Raw genomic sequence first — 22,353 nt, forward strand, 5'->3', positions numbered from 1 at the left:
GTGTGGAGGTTTCAGTCAATTTTTCTTCAATCCAACCAGCACAGTTTAATTTTACAGACACAATTCCCACGAAGGAAGGCCTTCACCACTTACTTATGGATTCCTTTGCATTATTCCTTGCACGGGGGAAAATTGGCAAGCCCATTTGGGAGGAAAAAAATCTCAAGAAGGAATCCAGAAATTGGATAATTATTCTTCCAACAGTGTGAAGTTGGAATGTTTGTGTTGGTGCAGTGAGAGGTCATCAGTTTGATGCAAGAACAAAAATCTAAAGGAGTCCAAATTATTTTTTGAATGAAAAGCAATAACGAATGGCTTTTCATGTGCACAGTCTTATCAAATTGAGTATCATATTGCTCTACTGTCCTGTTTTAATTGGGATGTCACTACCACTAAGAAAAGTTGCAGCAGCATGCAAGATGGTAAAATCAATTGATTCTACAGAAAACTGCACTTCGATCCGAAGCATTGAGTCTAATTCCTTCCTTTCAAAATGAACAATGTTGAGAGTCATGTTAGAAAGCTGATTGGCTTGGCCGTCTAGCCTATTCTTCAATCATCCAGTGCACCCTAACTTTGGTAAGACAGTATATGTGCATACACGTACCTCGTTGTACGTGCGCGCATACACGTACATACTTCTTCTCTATCCTCATATGCAGAAAGAAAATATTGTTTAATTTTATTTTTGACCTTTCCTGCACTATATAATTTTATTTTCTGTACAGAATTTCACCAAGGCTGGGGAACCAAATTCTGCACGCTGTGATTCTGTGAAGATCCTCAGGAAGAGAGATTGCAAAGAGGTAGACATAATCAACCCATCGAATGTGGCAAATGTGAAAATGGACAGGCCACTAGGGGGTTCTGGAGATACTGTGATACAGATAAAACCGCAGAAAGTTCAACTTGTTCTTCGACGAGGTAAATATCGAAGATACTTCATGCATTAAACTCTTTACAGATATAAACAAGTTTCAAATGTCTCTTAAAAATAATAGATCACCCAAGGGCACTGCACACTCCAAATAAAATGACAGTGAGACAGTATCCCTCAAGAACACTGCACACTCTGAATAAATAAAAGAAAACATGAAAGATCAAAAGGCCAATGTGGAGGGCCAGGGTCTGTTTTCAGTCCCTTGCTTTTTTGTACTATTCATAAACAATAGCTTTATACTAGGAAATTTAACACTATGCTACATTGCTGAGGAAGCAGAGTAACAACAAACAACAACAATGTGTATTTACATAGCGCCTTTAACATTGTAGAACGTCTCAAGGTGCTTCACAGGAGCATTATCAGACAAAATCGGACACCCAAGCCACATAAAGAGATATTAGCAAAGGTGACCAAAAGCTTGGTCAAAGAGGTAGGTTTAAGGAGCGACTTGAAAGAGGAGAAAGAGGTGGAGAGGTTTAGGGAGAGAATTCCAGAGCTTAGGGCACAATCGCCAATGTTGGAGCAAAGGAAATCAGGGATGCGCAAGAGGCCAGAATTGGAGGAGAGCAGAGATCTCGGAGGGTTATAGGACTGGAGGAGGTTACAGAGATAGGGAAGGGCAATGCCATGGAGGGATTTGAACATAAGGATAAGAATTTTAAAACCGAGCCGTTGTTGGACCAGAAGCCAATGTAGGTCAGCGAGCACAGGGGTGATTGGTGAGTGGGCCTTGGTGCAAGTTAGGATATGGGCAGCAGAGTTTTGGATGAGCTCGAGTTTAAAATCATAGAATGAATCATAGAATGGTTACAGCACAGAAGGAGCCATTCGGCCCATCGAGCCTGTGCCAGCTCTTTGTAAGAGCAATCCAATTAGTCCCATTCCTCTGCTCTTTCCCTGTCGCACTGCAAATTTTTTCCCTTCAAGTATTTATCCAATTCCTTTTTGAAAGCCACAATTGAATCTGCTTCCACCACCCTTTCAGGCAGCGCATTCCAGATCAGCCTGCTGTTGTAGAAGAACCCATGAATGTATTCCTCTGATCGGCAAAAAACCAACATGATCACATGCAAACAGGCAAGGACCTGAGGAATGGCTGTAGCATAATTGGATTGTTAACTTAGAAACTTTTACTGTTCCCTCCACTAATATAAAGGTAAAAGTGAATTAAATCACATTATTAGACTTCAAATTGTAGTGATTGGTTTTGTGGCACTTGCAGGCAGTGAGGAAACGTGGGCAGATTTGGAATTCTCTCCCCTCGTGGGGGGATCATAGTGATAGTACAGATGAAAAATACTTTCAGATAGAACTGTTCCATCACAAATGCTCAGCAGAGTTTTGAAGGGCAATTTGACACTTACCAACACCATAAGCAGCATTACAAACATACTTGTCAATAATCACTGTGGCGCTATATCTTTCCCTGGTACAGATTGCAAAGATGGCTATGAATTGAAAGAGAGACATCCGTTTGTCCTGGCATAAACTGCTGTAAACAACTATGTCTACTGTCCACCTAATGTTGTTGAAGCCACCAAACAATAATGTTTAAAAAATTAATTCCTCTACTTTTTGAAACTGTTTTTCTTTGCTTTTTAAGTTCCCTGTTCCCAAGCTTCTTCCAATGCCATTCTTAAGATGATTGTAAACAATTTTACAACACCAAGTTATAGTCCAGCAATTTTATTTTAAATTTTATTTTAAATTCACAAGCTTTCGGAGGCTACCTCCTTCCTCAGGTGAACGATGTGGAGATGCAAAGATGGCTATGAATTGAAAGAGAGACATCCGTTTGTCCTGGCATAAACTGCTGTAAACAACTATGTCTACTGTCCACCTAATGTTGTTGAAGCCACCAAACAATAATGTTTAAAACATGTACTCCTCCCATCTTAAGATGGGAGGAGTACATGTTTACCCAAGGCTGTCTCACTTTCCAGTTTTCATTTCCTATGGTGACATGGCTAAGAATAGGTACTTGTACTACTTACTAATGCATCGTGTGGAGATGCCGGTGATGGACTGGGGTTGACAATTGTAAACAATTTTACAACACCAAGTTATAGTCCAGCAATTTTATTTTAAATTCACAAGCTTTCGGAGATTTTCTCCTGAGGAAGGAGAAAATCTCCGAAAGCTTGTGAATTTAAAATAAAATTGCTGGACTATAACTTGGTGTTGTAAAATTGTTTACAATTACTAATGCATCAACAGTGATGGAATACTGTGGCCCTGTTTGGCAGACTGCAGATAACCTATCTCTTACTCCTGAACTTATTACGATGCAAAGCCACCCAGACTGGTGGACTCGACAAGAATGGGCCACTGCCTGCCAGATCTGCCCATCATAATATGAAAAAGACATGGCCAGCCATCTGCAAGAATATTACTGTAGGTAGACTGTCAGATTGAAGCAGCACTGGAACAGTTGTTCGTACTTGAGCTAGACCATCGCATTTACACCAGGGACATGAGAACTTTTGTAGTCGCATCTTAACAACAACAGCTTGCGCCTTATATGGCGCCTTTAACGTATAAAAAGTCTTAAGGTCTTTCATAGAGGCATAATCAGACCAAAATGGATGCTGAGCCAAAGGAGGGGATGTCAGGAGGAATGATCAAAAGCTTGGTCCAATGGGTCAGTTTTAAGGAGTGCCTAAAAGGAGAAGACGAAGGGAAAGAGGTTCAGGGAAGGTATTGCAGAGTATGAGGCCTGGACAGCTGAAAGCATGGCTGCTAGTGGTGGAATGAAGGGAGGGATGATGCACAATAGACCAGAGTCAGAGGACCATGGAGTTTGGGAGGGGTGTTGTAGGGCTGGAGGAGGTTACAGAGGTAGGGAGGGGCAAGGCCATGAAAGGGTTAAAACACGAGGATGAGAATTTTAAATTTGAGGCACTGGGGGACGAGAAGCCAATGTAGGTCAGCAAGGACAGGTGTGATGGGTGGGAGGAATTTGATGCAGGATATGATATGGGAAGCAGAGTTTTGGATGGGCTAAAGTGTATGGAGGGTGGAGGATGGGAGGCTAACCAGGAGAACATTGGAATAGTCAGTTCTGGAGGTGACAAAGGCATGGATGAGGGTTTCAGTGGCGGATGTGCTGAGGCAGGGGCGGAGAGAGGAGAGATGGAGGTCAAGCTATGCAGCCTTTGTGATGGAGAGTATATAGGGTTGGGAGCTCAGCTCGGAACTGAACACTCTGGTTCAGTCTTGAGACAATAGCCAGGGAGAGGGATGGAATTGGTGGTGAGGGTATGCTATGTATTTCCAGTGTTTTCTGCTTTTATCTCATATTTGTTGAATTCACTTTCAGCTACTATTCCTCATTATTGTCTGTTTCTCTTGTTTGCCTGAACCTATAGTGGAGTTGAGGTTGAAGATCAGCCATGATCTTATTGAATGGCGGAGCAGGCTCGAGGGGCCGTATGGCCTACTCCTGTTCCTATTTCTTACGTTTCTTATTCATGTATTGTCCCTAAAGTACAGATAATATTAAGTTAAACACTTGATTGTATAAATTTATTCTTCAGGCAATTTCTACTGAAATAACTCAGAAAATAAGCCTTTAACATACAAGAGAATGTTGTTGGAAGGAGTTGGTCACAAATTTGGCAAACATTCACATAGAGGACAGGACATTAAGTGCTAGCTTCAAGTAGCTAGTTTTCCCTTTCATCACTGCCTGAAATGGCCACAACTTCCTCGATTATTTTGCTCATTTGGAATTACATCAGTAATATTTTTATGAGTACTAACTTTCTAACAATAGAACAAGCTTGGGGAACTGTTCCTTAGGTATTCAGCGCTGAACTGCATTACAATATTATACTTCACATCAACTCTATCAGTGACAAGGACTTTGTGAAGAGCAAGGTCTGGGAATTTATTCCACTAAGAACATGTTCAGCAGTGGTGGACAATGAGGAAAAGCAATGAAATGGTAAAGATATGGTAAGACAGAAATGGTAAGACAGAAAAGTCCTCAGTTAAGAATGAACAACCAGGCATCCCTGGAACCTGGCAGGGTAATAGTGTTAGATAACAGTAATGAAAGGGAAGCGCATTTGAAAAGTTACATGGTATTCCGTAAAGATAGGTTGGTTCGCAAAGGATGTAACGTAGCTTTATTTGTAAATGACGACATGAAAGGGAGGATATTGGTCAACAGGATAGAGTTGAAATTGTTTTGGTGCAACTAGATGATAGGTTAGCCCAAGGTGGCTCCTTGGCAGGTCATAGGTCTCTGGAGCAACAAGTAGAGCTGAACAGGGAACTTTGTGAACAAATTTTCAGTGCAGCAAAACGGTGCAGTATTGTTACCTGGGGTGGGGAGGTGGCGTTAACTATGCTTCCATTAAGTGGTCCGATATGGGACAGGTAAAGCTGAGATTTTTTTTTTGACACTAGATGGTTGTTCAACATGTTAGGGAGAGTACCAGTGAGGAAACTGTTTAGACTTAGTACTTGGTGAACCAGAGATGATATCTGATTTCTGTGTCAGGAGCATTTGGGAAATAATGATCATGTATTTAGAGTTCAGTTGTTGAGGTGACTTAATACTATTGAATGTAATGTTTGAATCTAATTTCAAGGGGCTAAGTTTTCACTCATAAGATGGATTTGCGGAAAGTACATAGGGTAATCTGCTGGGTGATAATAACTGATGCAGAAGAAAAAATGATTACTTTTAAATCAGTACTGTAGTTCAAGGTAAAGTGAAGCCTAAATGGCTAAACAGAGATGGTTACAGAGAAATTAATCTAAAAATAGGTAGTTCACTGTATATAAAAGGCTCAATTATCAATAAAAAAACAGCTAAGAATAACTAAGATGACATTAGAAGAAAGGATAGTGAACAATAGTGACAGCAAGGCCTTTTTAATTATCTTATGAGTCAGAGAACAATGAAGGACCATAATTGGTTGCGTCGGGACAGGTTATGTATAAAGATGAAGATATGGCTGATGAGTTTAGTAAATAACTTCTATCAATTTTCTCTTCTGAAGATGATTCCATGGTTATAGTAATAGAGGATAGGTGTGCAGCTAAAACGCACCCTCGCTTCATTAGAAGTAACCACGGATATGGTTTTAGCTAAGGTTAATGCACTCCCCAATGCCATTCACCGCCAAGTGCTCAAGTGACTAGGGAGGATGTATGCAAGCCGTTGACTCATATACTCAATGGGCCAGAAATCGCTCTGAGTGGCGAGGCAACGGTTACCGCTGCTCCTGAGAATTAAATTAACAATATTACTTACGGCAGACTCTATGGCGTTGAATTGCTTGAATTTGAACTTTTAAAAAATTGTGCGCTATCAACCCAGCCTCTGAGCAGCACGACTTGCTGTGGCTGGAAAAGTCTGTGAGAGAAGAAGACTCGCCCACAAAATTTGTCAGGGATAGTGACAGGTGAACAAGGAAAATAGATAAAGCTGAATTTTGGAGTATCATGTGGATGGGCAGAGGAAAGGCTAATGAAAGTTAATACATACATACCATTATGTAGACATTTTCATGTTTTTTGTACCAACTTGCACTACTTCACACTTTTCCACATTGAATTCTTTTTGCTATTTCTTAGTCCACTTAATTTGCCTAGATTCCTTTGAATGCTATTAATGTCTCCCACAATTTGACTGGATCCCTTTGACTGCTATCAATGTCTCCCACAAACCACTTAGCTGGGTGTCAACTGGAAATTAAGTTTACTCACTGTCTGCATAATCTCTAATTAGATCAGCCTCTATTAATGTGCATACCTGTGGTGAGTCTGATTCAGGTCCCCATCTATTCATTCTGAATACACATACTCAACATTTGAGTGTAATATCCTTCTTGGCACCGTACACACACTCTTCCTCTACTATAATTTTCATGATGAATTCATCATATGAACATTGCGTATATACCATCTACTCATTTCTCAAGCCTGACTAGCCTCAGGCCATTAAACTTGGTTTAGTAAGTAGATGGAGGGAAGTTCAAGAGACTAGACTAGCTCATCTCCAAAACTCCTGATAGTCTGGAGCATAGTTGTGATGGCTCTTTACTATAATGGAACTGTGTTTTATCTGGCTGAGCAAACTCCCCTGGGAAAGCAGTCAAAACAGCCATATCATGTGGGGGGAAGCTTTTGGAGATAAGCAGTTGATCATTCATACACAGCTCTTCCTTAGGAAGAAGCCAGATTATGAAGATCAGAAAAACCAATGATGTGATCAGGTTCGTTTTTGTCACTTGGGAGTCTGACATTGAAATGTAACAGACTATACATGAAGCAGAGAGAAAAAGTCAGAACAGAATTGATAAATTGCAATTTTTTGTTTCAGATTCCTTAATTAATACATTTTCTTGTGTTTTAGGCAATCCACAGAAAATTGAGGTGACATTTAAGCGTGCTGAGGGTTATCCTGTTGATCTGTACTACCTCATGGACCTCTCCTACTCCATGAAAGACGATCTGGAAAAAGTGAAGAAACTGGGAGGACAGCTTCTTGAAGCACTGAAGAGTGTCACAAAGTCTATCAAAATTGGTGAGCCCACTGTTTTCCATTTTGCTTGTTGTGGATTAATAAGACCAGTAACTTGTGGGGTCACATAACCTTTTACAATCTGGGTGGGTATCATTTCTCACAATCTGGATGTGGCCAGTCAGGCCCCTGCTACAATAAAGTGTTGTGTTCCACCAGCTCAAATTTTACCCGAGGGTATGACCTAGGGCCATACATTTTTACAATAGATGGGGATGGTTGCGAGCTTGAATCTTAAAAGGGGAGAAAAGGTCTGTTAAGACCTTTAAGTGGAGATGCCGGTGATGGACTGGGGTGGACAAACGTAAGGAATCTTACAACACCAGGTTATAGTCCAACAGTTTTATTTGAAAATCACAAGCTCCGAAAGCTTGTGATTTTCAAATAAAACTGTTGGACTATAACCTGGTGTTGTAAGATTCCTTACAAGACCTTTAAGGATCACTAAGGTTAGTTTTTACTGCCAATTTAAAAACCTGTGTTTTCCCCAGGTTTTATTTTTAGTGTTAAGAATTGGATAACCAACAGGGTGAAAAAATTGACCCAAAAACCTATGTAAATTTGAGGAGTATCAGTAAAAACACGGTTTTTATTTACAATATTGCTAACACAAGAAAACAACCAAGGGACTTAAAAAAGGTACAGTTAAGCTAAATGATAACCTACATTTACACAGGCAGAACTTTTATGATCAGATCCTCACTTGAAGTGCCCATGTTTATTGTTGTTATTTCACCGACTAACTGCCATTATCATGGTTGGATTACAAGAATTTACACATTATGCATAGGGCAATAGTTGCTACCCTGCTTTTAGTAAACATTGACTTGTTTTGTGATATGGTTGCCAACCCTCCAGGATTGTCCTGAAGTTTCCAGGAATTAAAGATTAACCTCCAGGATACTTGCTATGGGCAATCCAGGAGAAAAATCATCGGTGCATTAAAAAAATTGTGAGAGATTTTTTCATTTTCTTTGAACACTGATTTATTAGTTATAAAAATATTGGAGTTGGAAAAAAGGCTGTTTGACTGACAGTCAAGGATGATTCAATCAGGCAATGAATAGCCTGTTTCCTTTCCAATTGGCGTGGGAAGGCGGTGCACTGGAAAGGTGGATGTGTCAGGTGAGCAATGCCGAGAGTGTGGGGGGCAGGGCGGTTAGATGCAGAAAGTCATGTGATGAAACCTCCAGGAATACGTCCAACCAGAGTTGGCAATCCTATTTTGTGACTCAAGTTTGTCTTTGATAATCTTTGTCTTCAAGGGATCTTCAGTATAGTAACCATCAGTGCACTGCCACCCTTGTTCCTTACCCAATGAAAAAGGAAAGGCTAATGTTCATCACAGTATGAAAAATGTAGACTTTACAGCAGCACCAAAAGATGACCCGGGTCCTCTTAAACAAAAATCCAAATTGAACAGCCTTCATTTCTTTTTCCTGCTGAAAATTGGTTCCATGGATGAACATGTACGGCATCTGTCATTAGTAAGGCACTTACAGCATATAATGTGTATGCTCACATCATGGATGCAATGCATGCACATTTATGGAGCCAATTTTTTGGTAAGAGAACAATGGGAAGTTTGAGTTTTTTCCCTCTCAAATTTAGAAGGAAAATCAGTTTTTAAACAAATCACCACCCAAAAAAATGATGGTGAATAAGGATAATAAAGGGAAAACTCCACCCCAGTGGTGCAGTGGCTACGTGCACACAAGGTTTGGTTCTGAGCCAGGTCTAAACCAAAAAGCTACCAGAGTCAATCCCCGATTTGCTGAGTTTTTTAAATCACAGCAATAGGTATACTACAACTGGTCTCAGTGACCCTGGACTAAGGAGGGAAAGTATAGGGTTACTTCTCCTGGTCACTGGTACTGGATGCCCCTATGGTTGGGCAGCCTACCAACACTCACTATCCAGGCTCACATATGTGCAATACCCACAATAAACCACTCAAATAATGTCTTTTTTGTGTCTGCAGGATTTGGTTCCTTTGTGGACAAGACCGTACTGCCATTTGTTAATACGCATAAGGAGAAGATGAAAAATCCATGTCCAGATAAAGATGAGGCCTGTCAGCCTCCATTTGATTTTAGGCATGTCCTCAATCTAACAAATGATGCAAACACATTCTCTGCAGAAGTTGGGAAGCAGTCTATTTCTGGAAACCTGGATCCCCCAGAGGCAGGTCTGGATGCCATGATGCAGGCAGCAGTGTGTGGGGTGAGGCTGTTACTTGGAGGGCTTATTTTAAAGATAAATCTAACTTACAGTTAGCACACTTGGGTCTGGGTAGTGCAGAGTATTAAAACTCCACAATGGGCGTGTCCAGAGGGCAGTAATGTTATTGTATGCTTACCACACTTACACCATGCTTCTGATAATTAGAAAAAGTCTGCACTCAGGTAAAATGAATTCATGCACAAATGAAATGCCAAATATTAGGCAATGACCTGATTAAAATAACTGAACTCGACATGTTCTGAGCATTTGTTTGTGAATTTTTAGGTACTACAATCCTGGTCCTTTATTTGATACAATTCCACCTACCTGTCTCTTCACCATATATCTCAATCCCTACCAACTCCAGAACGTATTCAGTTGCCTGTTTCAATTTGATGACACTGAACTCGAACATCCTCCCTGTAACTTCTATTCCTTGTAGTCTTTCCGCTCCCCCATGCCCCCACCAAAGTACTGACAAATCCCTGCACATCTCCTGACTTTCCCAGATCCTGGGGACAAGTGGCCCTTCACACGGTCCCAGATCACAGGATCCCCGCCCCAGGCTCTCACAACCCAAGTACTGCGATAATGGAAACTCCCCCATACTGTTTCTGGAAAACAATATATCCTCCACTGCCGCCACAACTGAGAATCCCAGTGCTCCAAGAATCTGGGATACTCCTCCATCTGCTGTCAGACAAAGAGACGTCCATACTCCACTTGTTTCAGACAGTCTGCTGCCCCGAGTATTACCACCCGCCTAAAATGACCCTGGATCTGAATATCAATGGCTCCAATAATACATTGTTTTAAAGTGTTATATCATGTCACGCACACAGTATCGTAACTCACAATGAGCAACTTATTAAAAATGATATGTGTGCACAGATATTACATTGCAGATGTCATACTTTGTTACAAATGCAAAACGATTTTGGAGTGCTGTTTTTTATGATCTGCACTTGTCCCCTCCAGCCTGAAACTGACAAGTAAAGGAAGGACTTGCATTTGTATAACACCTTTCACAACATCAGAATGTCCCGAAGTGCTTCATAGCCAATGAACTACTTCTGAAGTGTCGTCACTGTTGTAATGTGGGAAAATACAGCAGCTAATTTGTGCACAGCAAGGTCCCAAAACCAGCAATGAGATAAATGATGAGATAATCTGTTTTTGGTGATTGTTGGTTGAGGGATGAATATGGTCCAGGACACAGATAACTCTCCTGCTCTTCTTTGAATAATTCCATGAGATCTTTTATATTCAACTACTCGTCAAAATCCCTTTGGCCGCCATTTTTTCCTTCAGCCAGTTGAGACAACATAAACTTGGTATCATAAATAACATGAAAAAATGTAAATAATTTTAACAAATATATCAACTTACCCAACTCCTCTTTCAAATGTTTCCATTCACTTTACCCCTGAAGTCTACCCTTTGTCATATACCTGAAGCTTTACTTTTCTTCCCACCCAATGTCTCTTCTGATCCTGTAGCTCCACTCTCCAGGCCAAGTCCATCATCACCCACCCCTACTCTTTCAACACCTAGCTATCTACTCCACTCTTTCCCTAATCAGGCGGAGGGAGTTGCAGAGAATAGGGCCAAGGCAGCTGATGCCTCTGCCTTGAACGACGGGGTGAAGGGATGGGCTGTGCACAAACTGTAAGACATACATTTGTAGCTACTACCACAACTATAACATTAATTAATTTAATTTAAATTTCTTGATTTCTTCTCCATACAACTTAGTCTATTTTACATTTGTTTTTAAACTAACATTCTGTTATTGCCAACAACTATAAAAAGACCACTATAATATGTTATAATAAAATATCCCCCAACTATCAATGAGCAATGCAAGGGGAGAACCATTAAAGATTAAGGAATAAAGAACATCATTTGTGCCAGAATATTCCAGTAGCAAAGTACATAGGCATATCACAGCACAAACATAAATTTTATTTTGAAATAGTAACTGATTTTACAGCATGTAGAAAAAGAGACTAGAAACAGAAATAATGAGAATCAAATGTTTTGTTCACAAATCTTCAGTGAGAAGGTAACTAAATGATACATGGCATGTTTAGATAGTTAAAAATTTTGCTCCCTCCAATTTTCTCCTCTCCTGTATATGTTGACTGTTGCTGTTGTATGGTAATCTTGAGCACTCAAAGTCCTCTGGCGCCTTACTGAAGATGCTTTTCTTCATGTGTAAGCTTTGACAATGAATGGCAGCATGTTATTTAACCAAGATGGCATTACACCTGACTCTGATACTGTCCTCACTTAATGTCCACATACACATACTTTGCAGCAGGAGTCATAAGAAATAGGAGCAGGAATAGGCCATATGGCCCCTCGAGCCTGCTCCACCATCCGATAAGATCATGGTTGATCTTCGACCTCAACTCCACTTTCCCGCCTGATCCCATATCCCTTCATTCCCCGAGAGTCCAAAAATCTATCTATCTCAGCCTTGAATATACTCAACAACTCAGCATCCATAACCCACTGGGGTAGATAATTCCAAAGATTCACAACCCTCTGAGTGAAGAAATTTTTCCTCATCTCAGACCTAAATGGCCGATCCCTTATCCTGTCCCCTAGTTCTAGACTCTCCAGCCAAGGGAAACATCCTCTCAGCATCTACCCTGTCAAGTCCCCTCAGAATCTCATCTGTTTCAATGAGATCACCTCTCATTTTTCTAAACTCCAGAGAGTATGGGCCCATTCTACTCAATCTCTCCTCATAGGACAACCCTCTCATCCCAGGAATCATCGTTCGTTGCACCGCCTCTAAGGCAAGTATATCCTTCCTAAGATAAGGAGACCAAAACTGGACACAGTACTTCAGGTGTGGTCTCACCAAAGCCCTGTACAATTGTAGCAAGACTTCCTTACTCTTGGCCTTTATTGTAAGGGGGTTGGAGTGCAACATGCCATTTGCCTTCCTAATTGCTTGCTGTACCTGCATGCTAACTTTCTGTGTTTCTTGTACGAGGACACTCAAATCTCTCTGAACACCAAAATTAATAGTTGCTCACCATTTAAAAAATATTCTGTTTTTCTATTCTTCTTACTAAAGTGCATAACCTCACATTTCCCCATAAGACTCCATCTGCCACCTTCTTGCCCACTCACTCAACCTGTCTATATCCCTTTGCAGACTCGTGTCCTCCTCACAGCTTACTTTCCCACCTAGCTTTGTACTGTCAGCAAACTTGGATACATTACATTCTGTCCCTTCATCTAAGTCATTAATATAGATTGTAAATAGCTGAGGCCCAAGCACTGATCCTTGCGGCACCCCACTAATTACAGCCTGTCAACCTGAAAATGACCCGTTTATGCCTACTCTGTTTTCTGTCCGTGAACCAATCCTCCATCCATGCTAATGTATTATCCCCAATTCCATGAGCCCTTATCTTGCGTAATAACCTTTTTTTTATATGGCGCCTTATCAAATGCCTTTTTAAAATCCAAATATACTACATCCACCGGTTCCCCTTTATCCACCCTGCTAGTTGCATCCTCAAAAAACTGTAATAAATTTGTCAAACACTATTTCCCTTTCACAAAACCATGTTGACCCTGCCAAGTCATGCTATGATTTTCTAAGTGCTCTGTTACCACTTCCTTAATAATGGATTCCAGCATTTTCCCAACGATCAATGTCAGGCTAACTGCCCTGTTTTCTCACAACCAATGCATCCACTCTCTCTGCAGCCACCTCTTCTAGAACCCGAGGATGTAGGCCATCAGGTCCAGGGATTTGTTGACTTTTAGTCCCATTAGTTTCTCTTGTACTTTTTCTTTACTGATATTAATTACTCTCATTAGCTGCTTGGTTCTCCACTATTTCTGGTATAAGAACATAAGAACATAAGAAATAGGAGCAGGAGTAGGCCAATCAGCCCCTCGAGCCTGCTCCGCCATTCAATAAGATCATGGCTGATCTGGTCCTAACCTCAAATCTAAAATCATGTCCAATTTCCTGCCCGCTCCCCGTAACCCCTAATTCCCTTTACTTCTAGGAAACTGTCTATTTCTGTTTTAAATTTATTTAATGATGTAGCTTCCACAGCTTCCTGGGGCAGCAAATTCCACAGACCTACCACCCTCTGAGTGAAGAAGTTTCTCCTCATCTCAGTTTTGAAAGAGCAGCCCCTTATTCTAAGATTATGCCCCCTCGTTCTAGTTTCACCCATCCTTGGGAACATCCTTACCGCATCCACCCGATCAAGCCCCTTCACAATCTTATATGTTTCAATAAGATCGCCTCTCATTCTTCTGAGCTCCAATGAGTAGAGTCCCAATCTACTCAACCTCTCCTCATATGTCCGCCCCCTCATCCCCGGGATTAACCGAGTGAACCTTCTTTGTACTGCCTCGAGAGCAAGTATGTCTTTTCTTAAGTGTGGACACCAAAACTGTATGCAGTATTCCAGGTGCGGTCTCACTAATACCTTATATAACTGCAGCAATACCTCCCTGTTTTTATATTCTATCCCCCTAGCAATAAAAGCCAACATTCCGTTGGCCTTCTTGATCACCTGCTGCACCTGCATACTAACCTTTTGATTTTCTTGCACTAGGACCCCCAGATCCCTTTGTACTGCAGTACTTTCCAGTTTCTCGCCATTGAGATAATAACTTGCTCTCCGATTTTTCCTGCCAAAGTGCATAACCTCACATTTTCCAACATTGTATTGCATCTGCCAAATCTCCGCCCACTCACCCAGCCTGTCTAAATCCCCTTGTAGGTTTTTTATGTCCTCCTCACTCTCTACTTTCCCTCCCATCTTTGTATCATCTGCAAACTTTGATATGTTACACTCGGTCCCCTCCTCCAAATCGTTAATATAGATTGTAAAGAGTTGGGGACCCAGCACCGACCCCTGCGGAACACCACTGGCTACTGGTTGCCAGTCCGAGAATGAACCGTTTATCCCAACTCTCTGCTTCCTGTTAGATAACCAATCCTCCACCCATGCCAGAATATTACCCCCAATCCAGTGATTCTTTATCTTGAGCAATAATCTTTTATGTGGCACCTTGTCGAATGCCTTCTGGAAGTCTAAATACACATACATCCACTGGTTCCCCTTTATCCACTCTGTACGTTATATCCTCAAAGAACTCAAGCAAATTTGTCAGACATGACTTCCCCTTCGTAAAGCCATGCTGACTTTGTCCTATTAAATTATGTTTATCCAAATGTTCCGCTACTGTCTCCTTAATAATAGACTCCAAAATTTTACCCACCACAGATGTTAGGCTAACTGGTCTATAATTTCCAGCCTTCTGCCTACTACCCTTTTTAAATAACGGTGTTACATTAGCAGTTTTCCAATCTGCCGGGACCTTTGCTGAGTCCAGAGAATTTTGGAAAATTATTACCAAAGCATCCACAATCCCTACTGCCACTTCCCTCAAGACCCTAGGATGTAAGCCATCAGGTCCAGGGGATTTATCCGCCTTGAGTCCCATTAATTTACTGAGTACCAATTCCTTCGTGATTTTAATCGTATTTAGCTCCTCCCCACCTAGAGCCCCCCGTTTGTCCAGTGTTGGGATATTCTTAGTGTCCTCTACCGTAAAGACTGAAACAAAATATTTGTTCAGCATTTTTGCCATCTCCATGTTTCCCACCATTAATTTCCCGGTCTCATCCTCTAAGGGTCCTACGTTTGCCTTAGCCACCCTTTTTCTTTTTATATAACTATAGAAACTCTTGCTATCTGTTTTTATATTTTTTGCTAATTTATTTTCATAATCTATCTTCCCTTTCTTAATGAATCCTTTCGTTACTTTTTGCTGTCTTTTGAAGACTTCCCAATCTTCTATCCTCCTACTAAGTTTGGCTACCTTATACGTCCTTGTTTTTAGTCGGATACTATCCTTAATTTCTTTACTTAGCCACGGATGGCTGTCATTTCTTTTACACCCTTTTTTCCTCAGTGGAATATATATTTTTTGAAAGTTGTAGAATAACTCCTTAAATGAACACCACTGTTCATGTACCGTCTTACCCTTTAATCTATTTTCCCAGTCCACTTTAATCAATTCCGCTCTCATACCATCATAGTCTCCTTTATTCAAGCTCAGTACGCTTGTTTGAGAACCAACCTTCTCACCCTCTAATTGGATATGGAATGTAACCATGTTATGGTCACTCATTCCAAGGGATCCTTAACTAGGACATTATTAATTAATCCTGGCTCATTACACAGGACCAGGTCCAAGGTTGCTTGCCCCCTTGTAGGATCAGTTACATACTGCTCAAGAAATCCATCCCTAATACACTCAATAAACTCTTCCTCAAGGCTGCCCTGCCCAATTTGATTTGTCCAGTTAATATGATAGTTAAAATCCCCCATAATTATAGCTGTTCCCTTATTACATGCCCCGACTATTTCCTGATTAATACTTCTTCCAGCAAAGTTGCAACTATTAGGAGGCCTATATACTATGCCCACGAGTGTTTTTTCCCCCTTATTATTCCTTATCTCTACCCAAACTGTTTCATTATCCTGATCCTTTGTCCCAATATCTTTTCTCTGTATTACAGTGATTCCTTCCTTTATTAACATAGCCACCCCACCTCCCCTTCCTTCCTGCCTGTCCTTCCTGATTGTTAAATACCCTGGCATATTTAATTCCCAGTCGTTGTCACCCTGCAGCCATGTTTCTGTAATGGCCACAAGATCATACCCACACGTTGTTATTTGTGCCGTTAACTCGTCCATTTTGTTACGAATGCTACGTGCATTCAGATAAAGAACTTTCAAATATGTTTTGTGACACTTAGTTCCTGCTTTTTCCTTTTTTAACACTTTACCCTTTTTCTCCATACCTTCTGTCCCTTTTTGTATGCTTTTTGTGTCTTCTGTGAAGACCAATACAAAATATTTGGTTAACGTCTCTGCCATTTCTTTATTCCTGATTATAATTTCTCCTGTCTCAGCTTCTAAGGGACCCCGTTTACTTTTGCTACTCTCTTCCTTTTTACATATTTGTAGAAGCTCTTACAATCTGTTTTTATTTTTCTTGCTCGTTTACTCTCATATTGTATTTTCTCCCTTTTTATCAATTTTTTGGTCATCCTTTGCTGGTTTCTAAAATCCTCCCAATCCTCAGGCTTACTACTCTTCATCGCAACATTATAAGCCTCTTTTTTTAATCTAATACTATCCTTAACTTCTTTGGTTAGCCACGGATGGATCACTTTTCCCGTGGAGTTTTTATTTCTCAATGGAATGTATATTCGTTGACAATTTTGAAATATTTCTTCAAATGTTTGCCATTGCTCATCTATTGTCATAGGCTAACTGGTCGATAACTCCCTGATTTCCCTCTCTCACCTTTCTTAAATAGCGAAGTGACATGAGCAATTTTCCAATCTAAAAGAACGATTCCTGAATCGAGAGAACTTTGGAAGATTATAGTTAGGGCTTCTGCAATGTTCTCACCTACTTCCTTTAAAACCCTGAGATGGAAACCTGAGGATTTGTCACTCTTTAGTGTCATTATTTTCTTCATTGCTGTTAATGATTCCTAAATCCTCCCAGTCCTCAGGCTTACTACTCTTTTTGGCAACATTGTAAGCCTCTTTTAATCTGATACTATCCTTAACTTCTCCAGTTAGTCACGGTTGCATCACTTTTCCCATGGAGCTTTTATTCCTCAAGGGAATGTATATTCGTTGAGAATTATGAATTATTTCTCTAAATGTTCACCATTGCTTATTCACCATCATATCTTTTAATCTAATTTCCCAATCTACCTTCGCCAACTCACATCTCTGTAATTGGTTTTATTTAAGGTTAAGACTCTAGTTTCGGACTTAAGTATGTCACTCTCAAACTCAATGTGAAATTCTATCATATTATGATCACTCTTCTCCAGAGGATCCTTTACTAAGAGATTACTAATTAACCCTATCCCATAACACAAGACAAGATCTAAAATAGCCTGTTCCCTGGTTAGTCCCACGACATATTGTTCGAGGAAACTGTCTCGACTGCATTCCATGAACTCATCCTCTGGACTACCTTCGCCAATTTGATTTGTCCAGTCTATATGAAGATTAAAGTCCCCCACGATTATTGCATGACCTTTGTTGCAAGCTCCTATTATTTCTTGATTAATACTCTGTCCAATGGTATAGCTGCTGTTAGGGAGCCTATAAACTACTTACACCAGTGTTTTCTGCCCCTTGTTATTTCTGAACTCCACCCATACTGATTCTACTTCCTGATCTTTGGAGCCAAGATCATTTCTGTCCTTATGTCATCCTTTATTATCAAGGCTACCACCCCCCTCCTTTTCCATTCTACCTGTTTTCAAAACATCAAGTACCCTGAAATATTTCGTTCCCAACCTTGGTCACCTTGCAACCACATCTCTCTAATGGCTATTAGGTCAAACCCATTTATCTCCATTTGTGCCACTAATTTGTCTATCTTGTTACGAATGCTTCGTGCATTCAGATAAAGCGCCTTTAATTTTGACTTTTTACTATTTTTCCCTGCTTTGACCTTATTCGCTGATGCACTATTACCGTTAAACTCTCTGTCCCTTCTTTACAAAAGTCGCTACACTGCTCTATTGCTTTGACTTTTCTCTTTAGATTTCTAAATTTCCCCTCACCTGACCCCTGCCCACCCATTGTCATTGGAAAGAGGATGGCGATCCAAAATGGGAACCTTGGTTGATTTTTCTTCTGCATAGGCCTTGGGTACTGAAGCTAACTGTAGTGTCTCAAATGCTGCTCAGGCTGAGAACAGCTTACCTGACACTTTGTAATCTGTGTAGCTTAGTACCATACTGAGTCATGCATTCTAAAAATTAGTTTACTTCAGTACTGTTTTTATGAATTTCTAAAATGCACGTAAGTCTTATCTTTGTGAGTAACTGGCCACCCTTCTTTGCATAGCTTAGAGATGTTGTGAGTCAAAGCTCTCTGAAATCTTCTGATGACTATTTTGTTGGGGTGTGAGTATACCTACGAATGCCATTGTGGCTGATTTGGCCTCTTCATTTCAGAAGCTGACCATGTGGAGGATCTTTATCTATATGGCTTGGAAGGGATTTTGTTTTAATCGATCCCATATGAAGTTAGATTTAGTTTATAAAGGGTTAATTGTCAGAATTGCTGCATTTGTTTTAAACTTAACACTAAAAAACCTACAGTCGCTAGTCAATGAATGGGTGGTTGGGAATGTTAATGAACATATTAATAGTTTACTGTTGCATATTGGGACAATGGGGAGTCATAGAATACCTTCCTTAATAGCTTGTACCCTAATGGTAGAAGAGTTTCCATTCATTGCGTCACAGCAGGAGAGCTTAGTTGAACAAACATTGCATGTGCTGTGAACTTCCACACCGGGCAGGGGGTTGGGAGGGCAACATCTCGTCCAAGGTAGTAACTTTTGATTGGCAGTTTGACAAGCCAATTTTCGACACAGAGTTGGGGGAGGGGCAGGGGAGAGTCTTTTTCTGTGTCTGTCTGCATCTCTTTTCTCCCCCCCGCCCCCCCCACCCAACCACCAGAGGAGAACGCACATGGCACCCTGTGCAAGGTCACAGAATGCAGTACACATTCAGATCATGCCATCATTTAACCAGATATTGGGCAGTAAAGGGACATGAAGTCCACTTACGGGGAGCGAATGGTGATGTCAAACACAAAAAAGAGTACCGAGTATAAGGCTGGGAGATTTGTAATACTATTTGCCAAAATTCTTCACATACATGAAGAGTAACATTGAAACAGGATAAATCACTGGGAGTAGCTCTCTGATACTGCAAAGATGTTGCTGACAGGCTTCTGAAAGTCATTAACAAAAGCAACAGTGTTATATATGCTCTGCGCATCTGCCTAAAAATAAGCAATGTTGTTTCTCACAGGATGTGATTGGGTGGCGCAATGTCACGCGTCTGCTTGTATACACTTCAGATGATGGATTCCATTTTGCTGGAGATGGGAAACTTGGAGCAATTCTGACCCCCAATGATGGCAAATGCCATCTTAATGCAGGAGGTTTTTATGAAGATAACACTAAATATGTGAGTGCAACCTTCCTATTTGTTGTTTGTATGAGTATAACCTTCCTGCTCACCTGGAGTGTGTGGCCAAAATTTCCCGCTCCTGAAAGAATCCCCCAGATTGATGGTGGAGCAGGCTTTGAGTCATAGAGTCATAGAGTTATACAGCACGGATAGAGGCCCTTCGGCCCATCGTGTCCGCGCCTGCCCAAATATGAGTCAGTGGAGAAAATGACCGCTATCACTTCTGATGGTAAATCTCAGAATTGGCTGTTGATGCTGCAGAGCCAGAGGAACATCTCCTTGGCTCAATTCCCAATCTCGACCACCATGCATGGAAAATCCAGCCCTGTAGAAAGAAACCTTCTTACTTGCAGTGTGCCACATATACCCAAGGTTTTTTCATTATTTCCTCAATTATTCACTATAATGAAGGGGACTCTCTAGTGAATAATAGAAATTGATGGATAACTGAGTCTGTTCTAAATACTGCACACTGCTGATTGTTTTGCCCCTCCCCCTCTCTCCACCAGTCTGTTTCAGTCCTCTCGAGCAGCATTTACCTCCAATACTATTGGCAAAATTAACTAGTACTGAAACAACTGACTCACAGTTCCCCCACATACCTACCCATGACTCAAGCAACTGCACCAGCCACAGACTTGAGAAAGCCGGGCAAAGTCCCACTCCATGCCAGAAGTGAGAGAAAAGGTAGTATATGCTAATTTCCTGTGATCACAGCAAAGAGCTTTCTACTTCTGGTTCCAACAGAGGTGCGACTTTAAAATCAACACACAACGTGCCACACACTCTTATGTCAGTGAGGAGCACATTTTAAACAAGCTGTTCATTGATTTTGAAGGCAACGCCACCACTGATTAAATGGATGCTGCTGACAGGATTACTGACATTGAGCATGTATTGCTCACCTCTGTCCATGGGGGGGTGGGGTCTCTTGGCAGCATATTTGATTGCCTTTTTTGCGTTATGAGTCAAGACAGCTGGAAAGGTGGATAGTGCAGTGACGAGTTGTGAATCAACCAAGCAATGTGACCAGACAGCTATTGCAGCACCAGCGATTTTGCCATCTGGTCTCCCATTATTGAAATCAATGGAGATGAAAATCTGATGGTTTATATAATGGGTGGTCAATCCACAACACTAGCTTTATGCCTTAACGGCAAGTTGAAAATCTACACCAAAATCTTTTGTCTACAACAACAACTTGCTTTTATACAGCTCCCTTAACGTAGTAAAATGTCCCAAGGCGCTTCACAGGTGCGTTATCAAAACAAAACTTGACACTGAGCCACATAAGGAGGTATTAGGACAGATGGTCAAAGAGGTAGGTTTTAAGGACTCTCTTAGAGTAGGAGAGAGAGTTAGAGAGGAGGAGAAGTTTAGGGAGGGAATTCCAGAGCTTAGGGCCTAGGTAGCTGGAGGCACGGCCGCCAATGGTGGAGCGATTAAAATCGGCGATGCGCAAAAGGCAGGAATTGGAGGAGCGTAGAGATCTCGGAGGGTTGTAGGGCTGGAGGAGGTTACAGAGGTAGGGAGGGGCGAGGCCATGGAGGGATTTGAAAACAAGGATGAGAATTTTAAAATCGAGGTGTTCCTGGACTGGGAGCCAATGTAAGTCAGCGAGCACAGGGGTGATGGGAGAACGGGACTTGGTACGAGTTAGGATACAGGCAGCAGACTTTTGGATGAGCTCAAGTTTATGGAGGGTGGAAGATAGGAAGCCAGCCAGGGAAGCACTGGACTCGTCCAGTCTGGAGGTAACAAAGGCATGGATGAGGGTTTCAGCAGCAGATAAGCTGAGGCAGGGATGGAGACGGGCAATGTTATGGAGGTGGAAGTAGGCAGTCATGGTTATGGAGCAGATATGTGGTCGGATGCTCATCTCAGGGTCACCTAGGATGCCAAGGTTGTGAGCAGCCAGGGAGAGGGATGGAGTTGGCGGCTAGGGAACGGAGTTTGTGGCGGGGACCAAAGACAATGGCTTCGGTCTTCCCAATATTTAGTTGGAGGACATTTTGGCTCATCCATTACTGGATGTCAGACAAGCAATGTGATAAATGAGACGCAGTGGAAGGGTCGAGGGAGATGGTTGTGAGTGTACATATGGAATCTGACGTCGTGTTTTCAGATGATGTCGCTGAGGGGCAGCAGAAATAGGAGGGGGCCAAGTTCTAACAGTGAAGTGTTTCATGATTTGACACAGATAACGGTCTCAATGTTGCTCGGGTGTGTGCTGCAGCAATTGCTGGTTTTTTAGCCTGATGTGATTAAATATTTTGTCTTCTTTCTGATGTCTGTTTTCCAGGACTATCCCTCCATTGCTGAGTTGGCTTCTAAGTTGGCTGAAAATAATATTCAACCCATTTTTGCAGTCACAAGTAAAATAATGCCAATATACCAGGTAATTGTTTGTGATTAATGTCAACATGCCAGATAATTATTCACAAAATAAGGCCAATGTGCCAGAAAACCAGTCAAAGAATAAGAACAATGAACCAGCTAAACATTCATAGAACTACAGTACTGTACACAAAATGAGACCATTTCACAGAAATGTGACAATATGCCA

The 22,353-nt window shown here is 41.3% G+C and overlaps 1 protein-coding gene across 4 annotated transcripts in view; it reads left to right on the plus strand.

The window, feature by feature from the left end:
- Nucleotides 1-22,353, plus strand: part of itgb2 (integrin, beta 2) — an 88,519-nt gene that overhangs the window by 34,531 nt on the left and 31,635 nt on the right. For all 4 annotated transcript variants that reach the window (XR_010963469.1, XR_010963470.1, XM_067988008.1 and 1 more), the window contains 5 exons: nt 729-924; nt 7,314-7,484; nt 9,463-9,704; nt 19,626-19,784; nt 22,090-22,185. Coding sequence is in view for 2 of the 4 variants with exons in the window: in XM_067988008.1 (XP_067844109.1) it covers nt 729-924; nt 7,314-7,484; nt 9,463-9,704; nt 19,626-19,784; nt 22,090-22,185 (864 nt within the window). In the remaining 2 variants the exon portion in view is untranslated. The remainder of the gene's footprint in view (nt 1-728; nt 925-7,313; nt 7,485-9,462; nt 9,705-19,625; nt 19,785-22,089; nt 22,186-22,353) is intronic.

This window comes from Heptranchias perlo, chromosome 7, assembly GCF_035084215.1.
Source record: "Heptranchias perlo isolate sHepPer1 chromosome 7, sHepPer1.hap1, whole genome shotgun sequence".
Lineage (NCBI taxonomy): Eukaryota > Metazoa > Chordata > Chondrichthyes > Hexanchiformes > Hexanchidae > Heptranchias > Heptranchias perlo.